The 21427-nt window shown below is 43.0% G+C and overlaps 2 protein-coding genes across 2 annotated transcripts; one reads left to right on the top strand and one right to left on the bottom strand.

The window, feature by feature from the left end:
• Positions 1–1368: 1368 nt before the first annotated feature.
• On the bottom strand, positions 1369–10989 carry exoc5 (exocyst complex component 5). The gene is made up of 18 exons (XM_070920247.1): positions 10874–10989; positions 10399–10493; positions 8761–8908; positions 8436–8630; positions 6932–6996; positions 6654–6682; positions 6424–6533; positions 6252–6296; positions 6024–6164; positions 5857–5939; positions 5554–5763; positions 5274–5421; positions 5049–5157; positions 3892–4012; positions 3645–3731; positions 3387–3495; positions 3042–3257; positions 1369–2609 (listed from the first exon to the last, which is right to left on the bottom strand). Exons 1-18 carry the CDS (start codon positions 10898–10900, stop codon positions 2421–2423), a joined length of 2127 nt encoding a protein of 708 aa, XP_070776348.1. The 5' UTR covers positions 10901–10989; the 3' UTR covers positions 1369–2420.
• Positions 10990–11188: 199 nt separating this feature from the next.
• ap5m1 (adaptor related protein complex 5 subunit mu 1) lies at positions 11189–14012 on the top strand. Its single transcript, XM_070920876.1, has 8 exons — positions 11189–11342; positions 11452–12112; positions 12217–12444; positions 12527–12666; positions 13188–13273; positions 13375–13487; positions 13634–13730; positions 13819–14012. The coding sequence occupies exons 1-8, from the start codon at positions 11275–11277 to the stop codon at positions 13899–13901; spliced, it is 1476 nt and encodes a 491-aa protein (XP_070776977.1). The 5' UTR covers positions 11189–11274; the 3' UTR covers positions 13902–14012.
• The last annotated feature ends 7415 nt before the right edge of the window (positions 14013–21427 follow it).

Below are 21427 nucleotides of genomic sequence, written 5' to 3'. Positions count from 1 at the left end.
AAAACAGGATTCAGTTGCAGAATTTTGAACTTTGAGTCTTAACTTGAATATGGATGTGGACGTGTCTTTACAGAGCCAGGGTGCCTGAATGTGCACATGAGAAGGTCCTATTGAAATCTAAAGATCAGATGACCTGCGCTCTAAACGGCAGACATACTGTATCTTCAGAACATTTGGGTTGGGGCCTCACTGTAGCTTAAAAAATGTGTTAAAAACAAAATTTACTGGAGTGTCTGCAGAATTTTTATATCAACATCCTGAACACTTAAGTAGTATTTTCCTGTTTTAGGTACTGCACAGAGCAAAGAGCACCACATTGCAGATTGATACTGTAGGTGTTGATAGGAGTCATTTTATAGGTTATTAAGGGCTAATAACTGCGATATTAGGAGATTTCCTAGTATCTGACTGACTGGAGGAAATATACTGAAGGTGCTTATTGAGTGTTATTGGCTTTATGGAAGGATGTGGATATTTAAAACTTCTGCAGCAGGAAACAACCTCAACAAGAAGTAGAATCAAAGGTGGAACATGAACAACTTGTCCGTGGTCAGTTCAACCACAGATAAGTTTCCCCTCGTATGTATTGGCGTCTTTATGTGTCTGAATGTGTATGCAAGAGCTGCTCAAACCGACGAGTAAGAGAGGACAGTCTTATCCAGCTCTCCAGTGTTGACAGTATTACTAATCCCCTCCACCTGCTCAAACAGCCACCCAAAAAACACATCCCTCCCCCTCTTCCATGTGCCTGCGCAGGGAGTCCCTGGGGCCAGGCTGCGCCTCTGCCTTCGTCTCCACACCAGTTATCGTCCCTGGCCCGGCTCCGCTCCCCCAACCCCTTCCTACGCCGCGCACATTAATCGCCGCAAAAACAAATAGTTTTCAAATGTTTGGAAAAGACCCACTGTTTGCATCAGGGCCTAACAAAATAATTTTTACAAGCTATCCAGTTGTGATTAGGGCTGAGAGAATTGAATTTATGTGGCATTGATAATATTAATATTAGCCTAATTAATTATGTTGTTTGAACTTGCACAGCACTGTGTGTACCTTCTACACAACACTAACCAGCCGGAGCTGGAACCGAGCTCTCAGGCGTCTCTATCTCCCCGGCTCTCCCCCAGTCCATGACTACTGCACACAATTCATCAACTCGTAGATATCTAATCCCCTCTGGCTCTGCTCACTTCCTGAAGTCTAAGAAAGAACTTTACTCTGGTGGCAAGAATTCCCATGAATACTTGATGACTTCTATAGAAAGGAAGACTGTTTCATCTCACTTTGAAAGTGACATTTGCAGAGTGAACTGGCCTATCTTTCTATTCACGGCTGCCCTTTTATGAAGGATATTCAGAAAAGGGACAGTAATAAAATGCAACATCTTTTTAATGAGTCACTAATTAAGGTAAACAGCAGTACAGTGGGAGCAGCTTTGCGAAGGAGACAGTTTCAGGCATTGGGGACATGATCTGCCTTCTTTTTTTGCAGAAGACAGTGACTGAGAACCTCACATAAGCCTTGTGTGAAGAAGTCCCCTCTAGTTTGCTTCCGTAATCAGTGGAGGTCAACATTTCAGTGTCCCCTGACCCAGAAACGCTGCAGATGCAGCCAATAATGTCTTTGGACTGTGTGCACCGCTGGATGAGCATGTGTTGATCTGTGCAATTACAGTGACACATACTCACTGACCCATCACACCAGTCGTCTGAGCCTAAGAGGGGACCACCCAAACCTCCAGAGAGGTTCTCAGACCTGTTTATAGTTCAGATCACACTTCTCTGTGATGGCCTCTTGACCTCTACTTTTGTGGTCAGAGGTCAAGGGTTAGAGAGGTGGTCATGTGTCTCTCTTAGCCAGACAGAGCTCTATCTCATGCTTGGTGGGGCTGCCTCTGCCTGGTCCTCTACAGTTCATTACAAAGGGTAGCTGTTCCCTACACACGGTGCTACTGCCGGCCTGATGTCTGACTTTACAGCGTGGTTGTTGACAGTATCCCTTTATAGCAGCTTTTGGGTCTATTCCTCTGCACAAGTGCAGCCGCAAAATTTATATATTTGGCACAATCAAAAAAAGTTTCTTTTCTTACATAAGCACAGAAATGTTGTCCATTTACTTAGAATAAGTCAGACATCTTAGCCATGTGGATTGGTGGTGGATTAGTATTTAAAAACAAATGAAATCACAAGTCAATAGACATTTAAATTTCTTCAGCTTGGAGAAATAAACAATGAAAAAAAAAAAGGTAAAATGCACATTTCCCACATTCAAGGAGCAGCGGCACAAAGCAATCCCAGTAAAGTCTGTATGCTGGGGCCAGATGCCGACGCGTCCTCTGAAGCAGGGATGGGTATCTCCAAGGTGCATCATCTCATCAAAGCAAGGGTTACTGGACGGAGGGCAGCGAGGTGTTGAATCAGTCATTAACTGAAGTGTCGGCCCAGTCTGGCTGAACGGTAGTCCACTCTGAGCTGGACGAAGGCGTGCAGGAGGTTTCGGTCCAAATTGGTGAGCTGCTCGCCTGAGCAGACCTGCTTTAGGTTGTCAGGGGCAACGACCAGGAGGTTACACAGGGCGTGGAGTGTGTCGAAAAGCTGCAGCACCAGAGGGACCTGGAGGACAGACAGGCAGGCAAACTCTTACACTTATAACTACTTGTAAACTATATACACCCAGTTATTCCCTGCATACATGCAAGGCTGTCCTGACAAACGCTCTAGATGGAAAAAACACAGATTTATATATGTCTCTTATATCTCTATAGCCACAATGCTCTAAAAACACGTATACACTGGTGATATGATTGGTTAGTTAATTGATTAGTTGATCAACAGAAAATATATCAACAAAAATGTTTATATAAAATAAAGTAACTTATCAAATAAAAATGTCACACATTTGAAGGTTCCAGGGTGTCTTACATGAGAATTCGCAGACATTTCTATATAATATAATCAAAAAATAATAACCTTTTGGTCTCTTACTGAATGAGTAATATTTGCCCTGTGACCAGTGCATCCTGGACCTATGCCCCCCCTGCTCACCCTGAAGTCCTTGGCGCACCGTCGGTATTCAGCCACGTCGCAGATGGCCAGCATGCCTCCCATTGAGCTGTAGCTGTACTGTTGTAGGTGCTCGTGGATGAGCCGGTGGAAACGAACGCCCAACTCTGTCAGCACTGTGTCCACATTTTTCCCATCCATGGACTTCCGCACATGCTCCACCTGCCGACTGACGTAGGCACATACCTTGGAGCAGGCCTGCCGGGCGGGGAGACACACAGGGAAACATGGGGGAAAAAAAGGCAAGTGTAAAGGATTTGCATGTACTGATTTGTTTTGTTTTGCATGTGAGCTCAGTGGTGGAAGCTGAAGCCTTGCGTCTCTTACTGTAGTGTACTGGATCATGACGTTGTTCTCGTCCTCAGGCCTGAAATCAGTCTTCTTCTGCTCGGTTGCCAAGATGTGCTTCATTTGCCCCACCATGCAGTTTATTGTTCTGTGTACAGCAGAAGAGGAATACATCAGAAATTGTTTTATGCATTATTATCATTATGTTCCATTATGGGTTTTTGTTTGCACATTTGAAACACATCACATGTAAGAGCCGCTTATAAAGTGTTTTGTTATAATGTTGTATATACTGACCTGTCGATTCCTGTGTCCAGTTTCACTTCCATCTGCTCAATCACCTCTTTCTTCTTGTGCAGGCACTCTGCCAACTTTGGAGATGAGCTGAGACATAGATTTTAAAAAAAGTCAAATCAGAGTTCTCCCTTTCATTTAATGTGTTGATGAGAGGCACTAGCAATATAACAACCAAATATATATAATATATATATATATATATATATATATATATAAATATGATTTTAACCTTTAAACAAGAACTGACCTTATTAGAGGCATGAGCTGGTCATTAAACTGCTTGTCAAACAAGTGGAAGATAGAGTTCGCCTGTTGCACCACATCCAGGAAATACAGGTTGGCATTCTTGGCATCTGATGAGGGAATCGCTGTGGATCAAACAGAGAGAGAATAAGTCCAGACAATAAACCAAAAGGTAGGTGAAAGGATAAATCAATATGATTCACATAGGACAGAAAACCACTGTTGCCTGCTCTCTATGGGTTTAAACCACAGAAATACAACAGCAACGTTGTGCTTTAGCATCAGACAGTGAGGAGAAAGTGATCAAACTATGGGGACACCAGAGTTGCATTACTTCCATGAAGAATACACCTTATGAATCAAGCACTAAGAGATGAATACACACATTTAGTTCCACTGTAGCTGCCTGAAAACGATAAGCTTCCTCCTCCATTCAGCCACATACACAATGCAAAGAAATGCCACTGAGGCACAACCTGCTTTGCATTAAGGTAACTTGGATATTTTCATAAAATGTGTTGGCTAAATCACTGAATGGTATCCATAGCAACAAGCATCATGTGGTATCTACAAAGTACAAAGTAAAACACTATGAACAGTACTTACAGTGTATTATTTTATGAAATATCTATGGTTGAATTGTTTTCTTTCAGGTGTCAAAGGCAAAACAACTGTGGTGACGTCACATGTTTCAAACCACATGATGCTTCTTCAAGTCCAATCCCCCAAAGGATCCCCCACATGCAGCCAAGAAATGGAGTTATACTTTGCTTGGGTTTAGAGGACACAATTTGTGTATTCTTTGGTCAGTTGTAGTCAATGATGCATTCAGGTGGTCCTTGTTAACTCATTAAAATGAGGAAAAATCATGTCATGACCATGTCATATTTGCCAGATATTTGCCTTCAGGTAGTCATGAGCCACTGGTAAATACATCACATGAAATGGACAAATGAAAAAGCCACTGCAAAACCTGCAGAGACAAATACAAGTTCTATATTTTTACCACTGACGTTCCTTTATGAGTTGACAAGGACTACCTGAATGAACAATTAGTTTTAGTCCTTTGATGCTGGACTGTCTCATCTAGGGAGGAGGTGTAGGTTGAGCCCGGCCTTTGGAAGTACAGATTATGGTTATAATGAGCTGAATTTAATGTACCTGAGAGGCCAATCTCTAGGGCGTAGTCGATGTGTTCCACACAGAGATGGTCGACCAGCAGCAGGAAGATTGAGAAGGCATTCTTAGGCAGGTCTGAAGGATCTGAAAGCTGTGTCACCCCAAAAAGAATGAAAGGGAACACATTTAACTCTTTTAGCCCAGACGGATTTTCTCTCTAAAACCGCGTTTCTCAAAATGGAAAAAAAGTATTTTTAGTGGCCTCACCCTGTGGCATCTTTCAAAGGCATGACGTGTCTCCTGCAGCAGGTTGACCACTAGCTCTGGGGACAGAAAGGTCTCCCCATGGGTGTCAATGATAGGGCCAAGGGGGAGGTTGGTGCGCTGTCTGATCCGCTCCTTCAGTTCTTGGATACTGTAGAAAGACACAGATGGTGATTATGTTGTTACACCATTACATCTTATCCTTTTGCAAAGCACATTAAATTAATCTAATCCTAACCCGTCCTGATGTGGAATAAAACAGTGAGTTCCTGCCAAATCTAACCTGCCAGTGCCAATTGGGCGTTTCTGGTGATTCTTGGAGTCATAGTAGCGCTGCAGAATCATGGCACCACGAGTGCGAAGGTATTCCCTCTCCATGTCAATGTAGCTTTCCAGGTATGAGGAGAAGATGCTCTTTATGAGCTTGGACAGGAAAGTGTGCTTGTCTGAGCCCAGGTTGAACTCTGTCAGCTTGGTGGCCAATACTGTGGTCCTAAACACGTAAGAAGTGTGTAAAAATGTAAGCATAAATGGTTACTATACTAGACAGGAAGTGAGTCACAAAATATGTGAACAAGTGAAATACCTGGTGTAAAGGTCATAGAGGTTCTTGAGGTACTGTTCTACATCAGAGTGTCGAGTCTCATCCAGTTTTTCCCTGACGTGGGCCTGCAGACACAAAGGTGTCAAATATGACATAAGAAATAAGACATGTCTAAATAAAACTAGACACTTGAGAAGAAGTAGAAATACCTGTAATTTGTTTTCAAAGATGTTCTGGATGAGTTTGGCCATAACCGTCTCTGGGCTGCTGAAGACCTCGCCCACCTGCTTGTTGACCCTCTGGCAGAGGACAGCGGTGTCCTCAAACACATCATTCCTCAGGTAGGCCCCCTAGGGAGACAAACAAAGGGTTAACCAGGAGTCTGTGGACAATAATGGCGAACAAAAAAATGTATGAGGGGAACTTTTTACACTCACCTCCTGACACTGCTTGATGTAGACATCCACACAGTGTGCATAGCCCTTGAACAAAAAGAGGAGGAGTTACTTTTCTGATACTGAACTTGCATGTTAGAATAGCATATAATGTATTAAGCAAGACAAAAGTTTATATTAAATGTGGGCTGAAAATCGAATTCTTCCGGGTCACCTTGAAATGTAATAGAACCGCTGCCACCTCCCGCATACGTCCAATCTCACCCCTGCGCTGGGCAGCAGTGAACTCCTGGATTAACTGCCGCTCCAGGTCATGGTACTTACCTGGGAAGAAACACAAAGACACATACAATAATATTATCATTTGTAGCTAACTTCTTATGTATTTGTAATGGGGACTGTTACGCAGAGACCAAGTAGATGATGAGTTTTTCACAAACTTACTTGCAATCTTTGCCTTGACATCTGCAAATCTGTCAGAGGAAAAGAAAATGAATCTTCAAGGAAACTATTACAAAATATATCCCACTATAAATTTTAAAAAGGTAAATGTGTGTTTAATTTCTAGAAACATATTATGATACTGAATTAAAATGCTTTAATACTTGATTTGTCCTGTGTTGGGCTTACTCTGAGAGGAATAGTCTACATCACTAATACACCATCTTCCCCTTGTTTAACAATGCTCTTGTCTAAAGCTGCCTCCAGGATGCCTGACTCACCTGTCGAATGGCAGCTCCTGGGCAATGAGATGCAGCTTCTGAATTATATCAGCAGCCTCCTTAATCTGAAGGAGAGAGAGAGAGAAAGGGTGAGTGTGAGAGAGAGAGAGAGAGAGAGAATCAGGTGAGGAAAAAAGAGAGAGAGAGTACGACAGGACCATGAGAGGTGGACATCCAGACAGAAAGCTGGCAGGCCGCCGGCAGTGTCTCCACTTGGGGGATCATCATTTTAGAGCAGCCCTCCTCCACCTCCCCATGTTGAACAGGGAGCTGATAACAGACAGGCTGCGCTCACCTGGGCATCGGCAGCAGCAACAGCAGCAGTCTTGACTTAGCAGCACATCCAACTCTTTATTGGCATGCCTTTTCTGAATGGGCTGTAATCCCACAGGAGTCTAAATCGCCTTCAATAATCTGTCCGGCCAGGGATATCTGTCTAAAAAAAGGGGGCCCTGTCGAGAACCCCCCTCCCCCCGCCCCTCCTGACATACACACTGGCTGAAAAAGCCCCAGACCTACGAAAGGCCCGCCGTCCGCAACTCCTCTGTTCCCGCAGATGCCTGCCTCAGCTAACATCATTACTCTGCTCCCGTGAGGAGGATCCAGCCTTTCTGCTCGGCGAAGGTTTTCTAAGTATCTGTCCCCCAGCTAAGATTAGCTAAATCCCATGTAAGTAATGTAGCCGTCTCCCTGCAGTCAGGGTTTAGCAGCACTTGTCTCCACGCTGGCGGCCCAGCCCTCCCTTTCAGAAGGATTAGCAAAGCCATCCCCCTTCAGCTATTCACTTGCAGCTTTCCTCTTTCCCCTTCGTCTGGAGGTATGCTCAGGAAAAGGAATCTGGCCAGATATTTCTGCATGCCTCTCCTGAAAACTAGCTCCATCTCCAGCTCTCGTCTCTGGGATTGACCCCCAGACTTGCTGCTCTGCATCCACTAATGATGTTGCTACTAACAGGAATTAATCTAAAGCATCCCAATCTCTCTACTGTCACTTACAAAACTGCAAAATCAAACTTTCAGGGGTCACTCGTCTAACATCAACATGGCGTCTGTGTAGGCAGGAACTAAGTAAAAGTGAGCATCTCATCTCATCCACCACGTGGATAGCATGCATGTTATCACCGCCCTTACATGTACCATAATGCCACAAGCTCTTTGCTGCTGTAATGCGACACAAAGCTGAGGACCAACCAAATTCTCGCTCCCTGACAACCTTCTGTAAATGCAATTAGGGTTGACATGAGCATGTTGACATCCATGCTAGTCAATCAGCCAGCTATTGTCAGACAGCAAATGACAGTTTATTAATCCAAATTAGCAGAGGGATCCGACTAAAGGGATAAACTTGACAAATTAATATGGATGGTTTACCTCATAATCCTGTTCATTCTCACCTCCAGCAGCATCACAGCAGGGGGTCCTTGTCAACGGTCACACACACACACACACACGCACACACACACCTCCATTGAAGTGAATGGACGTAACATACGCAGCATACTCACCTTTTCTGGGTTATTGAAGACGTCACTGCGTAGGTCTCCATCCAAGAACTCATTGAAATAGGTCATCAGACGCTGAGCTTCTACAGCCCTCTGCCGAGGCGTGTTCACCCCCTCTAGCTGGTCGCCAAGGTGACAAACCTTGGTTGCCACATAGCTGATATGCTCATCGAGCTCCTGGAAATGCTGAAAGGCCACCTGAATTGACAAAGAACAGAGGGAATGTAAAGAAAAGATAGTCCCACTGTAAAGTGACGAATAAAAAAAAAACCTTAAAGCTCAAAGACATTCAGGTGGGTGTCATTCTCTGCGTGACCATACAACACACCTGGTTGCTTCTCTGCAAGTCTTGCACTTTGTGGGCAAATTCCTTGGCCTCACGATGACACTGATGCTCAAGCTTCTCCACCCGCCGCTGGATCTTCTCATCCAATTGCTTCAGCTCTTCTATGTGGTTCTCAAATTCATCCAACAGCCTATCACAGAGGAAAGAAAGAATGTACATCAGCATACAGTAGATCCCCAACAAACAGGTAAAACACAAAAAACGCTCTTACTCTGGAGGAGTAATTGGGTACCACAAGGTTAAATCTGTCCCACTGACCTTACAGTTATAGTTATAGTTAGTTACAGAATAGTGCCGGATGCTTAATTCCTGGGTCCCCAGACTTAAGAAGCTCTGAAAACTAGCAACTTCGTCAGCTGCATTTTAAGTGCCATCAGGACTACAGAGCAAATGTTCTAAGTCAGCACCACATTTCACAGAGTAGGAAACATCCCGAAATGATGAGTGTATAATCTCTTGACTAATTCCCTCAGCACTGGCTACAGCTTAAAGACATCTCCCATCCCTTCCCAATAGACACTCATTCCCTGGCTGGTGACTCACAGTATGGTGGCCTCCACAGATATGTTGTCTCTGACTCCTCGCTAAGAGCTTCCGAGGAGGTGGTGGCAACAGTTTTGTGGAGGAAGTAGATAAGGCAGGATGGATCCACAGTATAGTTAAACTGTTATGGCATTTTTGCTTACGAGAAATAACTTGGTCCCCGAGTGTAAACATAACAACAAGCAGTGAAAATACCATGAAAAGAAATCTTAAGCATAGATATGTCCTGTTTTTCTCCAACCCAACCATCAAAAACAGTAAATTAGCATAGAAGAGACCAATATGAGCTTTAGTAAGTTCAGGAGGACTAACTCAGTTTCAGTATTTAAAGTTGATACTGACAGATATAAGTAAAGAAATCCTGATTTATATTAAAAGACTTTCAACATAAAATGCAATTAATTATTTTCAAATATTATGTTTGGAAACCTGAAACCACATCTTTGCTATTAACCCCTTTAAAAGTTGCCAAGAAGTACGGTATTTAAGACAGATACTTTCTGGTTTATTAGCATGACCTGATAGAGGAAGAATATCTTAATGCCAAGATCTAATCAACTTCGGTTAACATTTTGAAGGATGAGGTGTAAATTACATTGTGGAATAGGCCAGGAAGACAGTATCAAGTCATACCAAGAGAATGCGTTTTAGAGATGATCAGCTGTGGTACACTGTCAGCAGACAGTGGAAAAGTTGCATTGCTTATTTATAAAGCTATATGATTTGCAATAGAAAACAAATCAAGCACTTGAAAAAGCTTGTCACTTTCATATTAGTAAAAAAGCTAAATGTTGGTGCAAGAAAATTAAGCTCAATTAATGCAATATTTGATATACCTTATTATCTCTCTGATGTATATTTTGATTGTGAAAAAATGCTTTGCAACATTGGTGCGTTGATTATAAATGAACATGACAGCAAATACATATTTATGAACCAGGTGACACATTGGCAACGATATTGTCTCCAAAGTCAAGGTTTAAGCCTGGAGTAAGATGATATTCTGCTGAGTTACTGACTCGCGTTCAGGGGAAGGTGTAACGTACAGTAAATGTGAATGACAAGCGCCTACTGTACCTTTTGGGGTCAAATGCCTCAGCTCCTCCTTTGGAGCCTCCTCCAGGTGTCCTCCACGCCAACCTTTCAATATACTCATCTGCATCAAAGGGCTCCTGAGGGGGAGGGGAAGTCATGAGTGTACTGACGAGTAGCTCACACAATAACATCAGCAAAACACCGGCTATAATATACGTTACAAGAACATACTTAGCATACGTCTTACGGCACTTGTGTTGATTTCACTGCACGTTGTTAAAAGTCAACAACATTAACGTTTCACCAAATAACACAGCTAAACTATATTTGTTCCCTTTTCTTTCTTTCTTATGGCAAAAAACAAACATCTTCCAAGCTGTGTGAGTCATTATTTATTGTCTATTACACACTCAGTGTGAATGAGGACATTACCGTTAAACTACCGTTAATGATAATTAGCAACCTAGCTAGCCTGACAGCTAGCTAACACAGATCTCCGGTGCAGCAGTCATTTTACCTCGAACAGCTGAGCAGTTGTCGCCATGTTCAATATTCAGCTGGCGGCTTAGTAAACGCAATTTAGAGGAAGGAGCTCAGAGTCGGCAATGCCGCCGACTTCCACATGGATTTGCTGATTTCGTACAGTTTTGCCCTTTGTTGACAGCTAGCTGGTTAGCAATCCAGCTTCCTGTATGGGTGGAGAAGGGTGGGGATAGCTGCTGGCAAGTGCGCAAGCGCGTATGTCGGCTGATTGGTGGTTGTTGTCACGTGAAACAACAGCAGGAAGTGAGTCGCTGCGTTTGTCGAATTCATACAGTGAGGAGTACTTGATTTGAACAACTGCACAATAAGATGCGAATATTAATATTGAAGTCACAGAATAGTCTGTAAATTGAGGACTTCGGTGCATCCGGACAAATGAGTGTTCGTGCTTTGTGGATTATTTCTCACGAGAAGGGAGAAAATGTGTCAATACGCTTTTCAAGGTCTGTATCTGAGTTGTAATGGCTCTCATATTCCACTTCCTGTTTACAATAGTGCAGGAGACCGTAGCAACCAACAGTGTTTTGTAATGTCTCGTGTCTCCCCCCACAGGAGGTTTGCTACTGTGGAGCACCGTGCAAAGAGCCTGGCAGGTTCCTCATATATAGCAGTCCCAGAAGAAAACACTGTGCTGCAGCTCCTGCTCACTGAGCTGGGGCTTTCAGACTCAGACAAGTCCTATGTAGCTCTCAGAGATGATTGCCTTCATCGTCAGCGATCACCAGCCCTGGAGCTGCGTCTGGACGGTGCTGGAAAGGGAGTACTTTGGCCAGTTTTGGCCATCTCACTAGGGCCTCTTATCCTTGCTTGCCTGCCTTTAGTGGATGCCCCTGCTGAACCACGCCCCCCCCTTGCCAGCCTGCTGTCTGTATCCCAGGGCTTCACACTCCTGGCAGGTCTGCAGACTTTTCTCCTCGGCTCTGGGGGTAAGCCTGATAGCGAGGGGCTGGCCTCTCGCCTGGCGATGCTGCCCTCTGTACTCCTGCAGGTTTGTCCACTTGGCACGCCTCTAGATGTGCCACTCCAGGGGGCACCTGCTACACCCACAGCACCCACTCCTGCTGGGAACCAGAAGCAGCCAGCCTGGAAGACGGGGCTCCACCGCGGTCGAGCTGTGGTGAACGTAGCACTGATAGAAACAGTGCGCTCCATGCAGTATGGTAACCGGAGCAGACAGGACCTATGGGATGTTTTTGGCACTGTGACATGCAAAGTAAGTGAACACTGTAAAGGAAAGCAAGTAAAGTTATAACTTTTTTTTTTTTGCCTTTTTCCATTCTTTGCCTTTATTCTACTTTTTTGTCCCTCTGTCAACAGTGTGAAGTGGAAGGGGTGCTCCCAAATGTGACGGTGACTCTCACACTGCCACCAAATGGTTCTCCACTACAGGACATCCTGGTCCATCCTTGTGTCACCTCACTGGACTCTAGTATCCTGACTGCCAGCAGCGTGGATAACTGGGATGGCTCAGCTTTCTCTGGGCCATATAAGTTCCCCTTCTCTCCTCCTCTGGAGCCTTTCAGACTATGCAGCTATACATCTCAGGTATAAAACATACATACTAACATACTTCTAATCCCACACATTAGTGTTGATGTCTCAAGTGATACCCACTATTCTTCATTAGGTCCCCGTTCCCCCTATACTCGGCTCGTATCAGCTGAAGGAAGAAGAGAACCAGCTGCGCGTGTCAGTAACCCTCAAACTTCATGAGAGTGTGAAGAACAGCTTCGAGTACTGTGAAGCCCACCTGCCGTTCTTTAACAGGTAAGCAGCACAAGAAGATGTAATCTTTTAGATCGAGCACCTTCCAGTTTAGTTTGTAGTTTTTAAAAACTGTTGAATTACTAAACATAAGCAAACAAATTACAAAACATTTTCTTCCTTCATTTATACCTGTTTTATGGTCTCTCACACGAGTCTTTGTTATATGGAACAGAGCCTGTATCCTTATTTAAAGTGCATAGTTTTCTTTGCAAATCACCTGCACTGGTCTCATTAGTGCTCCAAATAACTGGCCTTACCTGAATAAATGAGTCCTCCAACAACCAAGTAGTAAACCCAGTAGCATAAGTAAACTTAATAGCCTAAACTACAAGTCTTACATTCTTACATTGTCCCTCTGGGTTTTCTTGTGGAACAGAGAGGAGAAAACTCTAGATAAACATTTTTCCTGTGTCAAATATGTTTTCACCAGTTGCCTCCGTGTTGATAACTCTCTTTAACCCAACCAATTTAATTAACATGTTTGCACTAACATCTGCATGTGTGCACTGCGTCTTGTGCAGGGATCAGATGGGTGTTGCGGATATGAAGGTGAGCTCCGGACAACTGGATGTTTCAAAGGAGAAGAACCTGCTGGTCTGGGGCCTGGGTAGGCACTGTGCTGCGGAGCATCAAAGAAATCACTTTTACTGCACCTGTGTATTTGAAAAAGAAACTAATGAGTAGTTTTTTCCCCTCACTGATATTTAGGACAAAAGTTCCCTAAATCTCGTGAGGTCACACTGGAAGGCAAGATCAGCTTTTCTGGGCCAACACCAGGACCCTCTGACCCCCTCTGCACAGAACTCACAGCCTATATCAAAGTAAGCCAATATGTGTGGTGATAATCTGTTACATTCAAAACATGGCAGAATTATGTCAACAGCTAATGTTTAATGAGGTAAGGGATCTATTAATATATAATCATTAAGTTGTAAAGTGATTAACACTTCCACCGTTATCTTCACAGTTGTATTTCAAAGTGCCTGACATGACGCTCTCTGGGTGCTGTGTGGACCAGCATTCAGTGCAGGTTTATTCCTCTGCCAAACCACGGATTGTAACATGTAAGCTTGCAATAGTTGTGTGTATCAAAATGTTTTCTGCATACTCGTTTTCTGAAACTTAAAAATGGTCTGTCTGCCTTATTTTCAGCCCGAGAACTTCTATCCAAAGAATACTTCATATGGAATTCAACAGGAGCTGCTCCGATATCCTCCGGCCAGATGATGCTATAGCATGGATACATTAAGAACTGCTAGCTGGAAAGGTGCACAGTTCACTGTACTGTAACAGGACTAAAGACTCTGTCAAGGGTATACAGTGATCCAGTCCAGATGTGTGACCCCGTAATGTATTTGTTACTATCCTGTTGTTACTGAGGAGCTCACAAATGATAGAAAATGTAAATAGCAGATAAAATAATTTCTACATTTTACATGTTGTCAAACATTTACATGTAAAAGACGGAATCATCTTGCTTTCATTCAGCATAGTTCAGAATGTGCAAACTTTGACTGGCAGAAATATTGAGTTTGTGGATGGATGGATACTTCGAAAAAAAAAAATACCTGCCCCTGTAGTCCAACTTCTTTTATCCCCCAACCTTCACCATCCCTCTGATTTATCCCATTGCAGACACAAGGGCCACCCCTCGCTCTGACAGTCCCACTTCAGTGACTCTCCATCAGCCGGATAATTAGCAGCTGGGGCCTTGTCATCAGCTGTTGTGGGCCTGGAGGAGAGGGGCGGCTGGGCTGTGAAAGGCCAGGCTGCTCTGGCCAGTGTCTTGGCTATAAAAGGCTCCTCTTTTAAAGCTGGCAGGAGTCCTTTCCCCCCTCTCCACCAATCACTCCCCCACCCCTTTTGACCCCATCGCCGCCCTGTCAACTAGTGGCTAGTTCAAACACACAACCTCTCCAACCAGACTGTGATTGAGCGCTGACCCTCTGGCCCTTTGAGACTTTAAAGCAGCCGGTCCCATTCAGCGAGCAGGACCAGCCTAATTGGTGAAAAAGTCACAAGGATGGAAATGGTAGGGTCGCCTCATGAGGTTGTGTAGGAGCTTTAACTCAATTAATGTAGAACTTTACGTATATGATTTAGATCTTTATTGTTGTAACACACATGTCAAGGTAGACCTCCTTTTATAATCAATACTTCATTATAAAGAAATGATTTACAAAGGAGACGTTTCTCACTGTTTAATATTATTTTACCTGAACTGTGTCGAGTTTCATACTGACTCTGGTACATTTCTGCTATGAAAGCTCCACCTCAGTGTATTAAGTTGACAGAATAACTAGCCAATGAAGGGTTAAATCAGAAGAGATTGAACCCCACTATTCCACAGCAGCCAGACTCCTCTGAGTGCCCTCATTGTCTGCTGTTGGCCTCTTGTGCCCCTTGCTGGTCCAAATGCTACATTCTCACGTGGATTTCCACTCAGAAGGCTGACCATGACCAATCCTCTGTCAATTGGAACCAATTGCTCACACGGCATCCTTCACCTTCTTTTTATGTAGCAGTGCGGAGTGGCAGACACCGAGACCTCTCGGCTCTCCCCCTCCACGATGATTTGGCTTTAAGGCCCAGTGTGTGTGGCTAGTGAACTGGAAAAGGAGATGTTTTTTTTGAAGACTTGGGCCACTCTAAATCTCCTCAGTATCCCAATATGTGGTCAGTCTGGCTCCTGAAGTCTGCAGTCAGTGGCCTCTCACTGGCAGACTTTGCTTTGTTGATTGAATGGCTTGCTAAGTAGATGGACTCGTTTTAATGTTTTGCCCTGCTCCAGTGCCTTCAGCTCATACCTTTGGGCCTTTAATTCTACAGTGTTTTTCAGAATCATTAATCAATTATTTTTCATTGTTTACTCTTGTATACACATACAGGAAAGGGATTAACACTTTTGTACAGTAATCATCTAAATAAAACTCACATCTGCCAAAATACTTTTGTGAAAGTGAAGCAGTAATGTTGATTGTCATAAATCATGTTAGTATATCATGACGTTGCATAGCATTAAATGCTCAAAATGATCTTTCAGATACAATCTTTGACATACCAAAACATTTACTACACTATTACTAACACTGCAACTGTTATCTACTTAGCTGTGGGAGTTAACCTCACTGTGTCCTTCAGCCCAATAATGACACCCAGTGGTAGAGTACAATAAAGTTCATGCTAGACGGTTTGGCTTTCTTTGATACAGCTTAATGCTCTTTTCTTCTGTTGAAATGCTTCTACTCCACCACTGCCATATAATCGTTGCTGATTTAATTCCTGTCCAGCCCCCTGCTGTGTGACATGATCCTAGCAATGTTCATCTAACGCACCGTGCCTGAGGACCAGGCTTTTGTCAGCCACTGTGGCCTCAGGTGTCTGGTAGGAGTCCAGTTCCTCTCAGCCTCTCTAAACCCGCTAAGAGCTGGCCTCAGGGAGACCACTTGAATAATGATGGTGCAATTAGCAATCTCCTGTTTTCAGTCTAATTATTTTTTCAAAAGCCACAGATCTTTTCTAATAAGGGGATATCTTTGGATACTGAAGGATTCAACCCTTTATACCAAATGCCCAGTGATAGACCAGAAGCTTCAAAGCTGGCTGATTTGAATCCCAACTCTCTGAACTAAATATAAAATGAGTTTTTGGATGTTTTGCTATCAATATTGATGGAAGGCTGAATAAGCCTCAGACTCACTGCCTCATCATCAAGTTTTCTCACTTTTGTACATCACTTTTACCCATAGAGGGCACTATAAACTCAGCTATGCAGGGAATATCACTGGAACATCAAGAGTTCTGTTTATATGCAAGTTGGTTGAGTAAGTGTTCTTAGTCCACTTTATAGTCCCAGTTCCCTCTTGCACCTCTCATCCTCCCTGTCTGACAGCTCCTGGCAGACTCAGGCCACATCCCACTATCCCTCTGAGCTTTACCCCTGTCCTCTACTCTCACAATTTCCCCTTAGTTGTCCATGATAATTTTTTGTCTAAAGACAGTTCCCTGTGTCTAATCTGTGGAGTTCTTTCCTTTCTGGTTCTGGGATCTTGACCTCGATCTCTCTGGATCCCATCTTCTCCTCTGCACAAGAGCTGTTTGTGTGGCTGGTTACACTGTCTCTCTTCACACAGGTGAGGCAGAGATTTTGGGTCCAGAAGGCAGCTGGGGTCCAGACTTTCTCCCGTGGTCTCATCCCAGAAGATGTCCCTCTCTGTGGGCCTTCTCACAAGTTTCAGCCTCTGGATCCCTTCTGTATTTGGACATCCAACTAAAGGACCAAATGATTTTGGGGTCAATTAGTAGACCACATTCAGATAGATTTTGTATCAACTTTGCTTGTTGGAATAATAATTTTCAGTTGTACCATTAACTGTGTAGACAGCCTTATGTCTTCTTTGCTCTCTAGCTTGTCGGAGGTGAGCTCGTCTATGCCGATGAGCCTGCTGAGTGAGAGCTGTCTGGGCCTCCAGGAACCCCCCCTAGAAAGGCCACAGAGCCATAAGAAACCAGTGGTGGAAAGTACCTAAGTACATTTACTCCAGCTCTGTACTCTACTTGAGTGTTTTCATTTTATGCTACTGTATACTGCTTGTACTGTTCCACTACATTTAGTTAATTTTCAGATATAAATGTTATTTTAAAAAACACAACACATTTACAAAATACAATGTATTGTTTCAACAATTTAAACAAATTCATATAACATATATATAAAATAGTTATAATTAGTTTCAATATTAACAACCCACTAATGTCATAGATGATAATATATCGTTCACTGAGGCCATTTTTCAGCTTTATACTTACTTAAACTTGGAATGCAGGACTAAAAGAGTATTTTCTATGTTGTTGTAATGGTACTTTTACTTAAGTACACTTAACTGTAACTGCAAGACACATTTACACACATATTACAATGCATATTTTATGGGATTTATGAGATTTGTAGTTTAGTAAACATATTTCCTGTGGACAGACATGGATTTAAAGCAAACCCCTCTATAAGAAGAATCATGTGACTGTCAAGACTACACATTTCTTTGTGTCCACGAGTGTGTATCTAATAGTGGGGGCTTTTTTGTACCCTGAAAATAGATCCTATTGAGGGCCAGTCACAGCTATAGACCACCCTACTTTCCCCTCCACCGACACTTTAATCAGATCCACTGGGACAGGAAGGGCTCACTCTCACAGCCCAACCCCCACCCCCACCCCCACCCCCCATCTCTCGTAAGCACTGCTGCACACTTCAATTTTCCCTCAATATAAAAATGTATGATCTGAATTATTGATGTTAAAGATGCACTTCAGCTCCACACTTTGTCAAGATGCTTTACCTGAGTCATTCTGCCGGTGCCAGAGGGTCCTGTCTGGGCGGTTGTAGAAAGCTGGTGGACACCCCCATCTCTGTGGTTCCTGCCCTACAACAAACATCAAAATTCCTTATTGGGCGTTGAGATGGCATGAGGGTAGTGACACTGGGACGGTCAGCAGCGATATTTTTCTTTTTTGTTCCATTACCATGGCAATTTGATTGGCAGTGCTTGTGTGACCAATTTGAAGAGCCAGTGGTTGCAGTGCCTGAGGAGAGATAATGATGGGATGTCTGGGTAAAAATCACAACCAGTCAGAAACAATAATGCTAAATTATGTCTGCCTTGAGTCCCAGCTCAGGATTGAACAGATGAGAAACTTCTTGGATGAATCACGCAACAGGCCTGTTAGAGTTAATGAACCTGTATCAGGCAGCTGATTTTGCCGTGCTAACCTGGGATCTTCGGGGTGGATGGGAGTGAATGATGCTGGAATTGTTGCTTTGCTTTGGTGGAAGGTTTCCTGCAAAGCCTGGTTCTTACAGCACACACATGCAAACACCGTTATCTCATATCGAAATCAGTATCACAACACAGAGTGCTCTGTTAAACAATATTAATAGCCTGAGTGAGAGTGAAAAATTAGACACAGGAGACTTACTAACCTGAGAGTGTGCACAGAGTTATTTCCTGTTTCAGTGGTGGTAATGTTGTCTTCCTCTGTCCCACAGATCCTGGTGGGTGCTCCAGAGTGACCGGCAGAGCAGGGAGGGTCCACTGTGGTTCGGGCTGTGCCCCCTCTTCTTGCAGGCTATTACATGGAGCTACTTTATGCAGCCTGGGCCTGGAGCCCGTGGATCCCATTGTCCCACTCCCCGTCCGAAGGCTGACAAACTGAAATACTAATTTCTAATCTAATACAAGTGAGATATGAAAAGTTTCAAAATTAATGTACTTTCTTGATTAATGTCTCCTTTTCAATGTCTTCTCATCAGTCACGGTTCTGTCACTGTAGGTCCATTGGTTTTATTGACTTTTCCCATGTAGTTGTTGATTCCGTGCGGATTTTTGGCCTCTCCTATAAAAAAGTTCTGTTCGTTACAGAATAACTTCACCTTTGAAACTGACTCTCTAACTTGCTCCATTTCTTCCAGCTGTGCCTAAACAAACCTGGTGGTCTTCTTCATCTCTCCTGCTGGCGATCTTAATGTTTGTCCTGAAGCATCTCTGTCTGATGCCAAAGTACTTAATGCAACAAACACTTTTGTGGTTAAAAGAGTACCTACCTACCTTCATACTTGTCTTTCTCATTATAATGAGCTAGGTTTCTATGGCAACTCTCCCTACAGGTTACTTTGTAACTCATAAGTTAATGCTTGAAAGAACATGTTATTTCCCTGTACTCCTTCCATATTGGAAAGCCCAGAGGGGTGAGGAGAGAGACAGGTTCTTGTTAACTAAAATTGTTAACTGACTGAAAAATGTGTTTCCATGAGTGCTCAGAAAACCACAGGGGGTAGACAAACACTGTTATAAAGGTGGGTCATATGAGACTGCTTGTCAGGTAGTTAATCAGCCCCTTACTTACTGTACATCATATCCCTGCTGGTTAGCTTAAACGTGAAAAAATTTGTGTAGGTATTTGGTGTGGTTATTATTTTCAAGACTGTTCCACTTTATGTATTACATTTCTGGGGGGTTATTAGCCATGGCTCTAGGGATGGTCATGTCCATATATTGGTTGGTCCTACTGACTTTGATAATCCTGTTTTTCCTCGAGCGCCACCATGAGGTTGAGTTTTTTATTGAAATATCTCAAACATTAATGTCATGAAATTTGGTACAGATGTCCATGGTGCCCAGAGGATCATTTGAACAAGTCTTTATGTCCTGACCTTTAATCTAGTACTACCATCAAGTCAAAACTTCTGTTTAACCTTTATTTGGTTTATGATCCAATACCAGCAACTACCAACTAATTACATTCCCATCAGCCTCAGCTGTGCTTTGTATTTAGTGCTAATTAGCAAATGTTAGCAAGCTAATAAGCTAAACTAATATGGTAAACATTATACTAAACATCAGCATGTTGGCATTGCTATTGTAAGCAGGTTAGCATGCTGATGTGAGCATTTAGCTCAAAGCCCTGCTGCTGCAGCCTCACTGAGCTGCTAGCAGGCCTATGGCTGTAGACTCTTAGTCTTCTTTAGTTTTCTATGATAATAAAGTGAATAAATATGGGTTTTAGGCCTCTGGTCTGACAAAACAAGCAATTTATAATGTCAGCTTGAATTCTGGGGATTTTTTTCACTATCTTCTGACATTTTAGCATATTAACACACTAAACGTATATGGTAGACATTGTACCTACTAAACACTAAGAGAGCATGAGCTTGTTAGCATGCTTTCGTTAACATTTAGCCTAAAGCACCGTTGTGCCCAAGAACAGCCTCACAAAGCAGCTTGCATGTCTGTAGATTTGTCTTGTTTTTAAATTATTTAGCTTTTTTTAATCATGCATCTGCAGTTTAGACAGACTGTGTTTTCACCTGTTTGGAGCACTATTAGTTGTCTCATGTTACTTTTAAAAGTGCTGATTGTTGGCTCTTTTTATCAAATGATGCTGATTGGCATTCAACCTGTAATATGACCAGACCTTGTAGCAGTGTTTTGTCGTTCTTTGTAATTTCTCCACCAAGACTGTGTACAAAAATGTCTTATCGTGGCTAAAGCTGTATTTTACATCCCTCTCTAACATCTCTTATCAGCATCCAGCTGGGAGGCAGCAGCGTTAACTACTCTATCATGGAATTAAGATTTGAACACTACACATTCTTCTACTTCTTCTAGCTCATTTATTTTAATATGTTAAAATGCCACTGCAGTTGTTTTGCTGAAACTGTCACCTCAGCAAATGCTTCATTAGAGGTCTGAACTCGCTGACTGCACTCCCGCAACCAATGGCACTGTGGTGTTAGACTCTTGGGAGTGTGTGTGCATGTGTGTGTGTGTGTGTATTTGTGACAAAGAGTGACGTAGAAAGACTGACAAATTATTCTACTGACACCCTCATCATCTCAACAGCACTATTTGGACTAACATTTTATTTTGCCACCATGCCATGTGACACTAGAAAGTCATTTTCACAAGTGCCTTAGTGTTATGCTGTACAGGCAAAACATGTCCCATGGGCGTTTTCCTTTGCCAGTCAGTGAGGTATACATTATTACCAAAGATTATGTGTGTCTGTGAAGAAACAAGCATCTCCTTCAGTATGCAGTGTATATGTGTGCACAGCTAAGCGCAGCACAGAAAAGCATTGCATTATGTAGTGAGGAGAATTCTGCAAAGTCATTGCTACTAAATCAATGCATTGCACTTTACTGATTACTAATATGTATGAATCACACCACTCAAGTACATGGTTGAAACAATAGTTTGACTCT

The sequence above is a fragment of the Enoplosus armatus genome, chromosome 15, assembly GCF_043641665.1.
Source record: "Enoplosus armatus isolate fEnoArm2 chromosome 15, fEnoArm2.hap1, whole genome shotgun sequence".
NCBI classification, from domain to species: domain Eukaryota; kingdom Metazoa; phylum Chordata; class Actinopteri; order Centrarchiformes; family Enoplosidae; genus Enoplosus; species Enoplosus armatus.
Note: the sequence above shows the minus strand (reverse complement) of the source record. Positions and strands in the feature narration are given on the sequence as shown.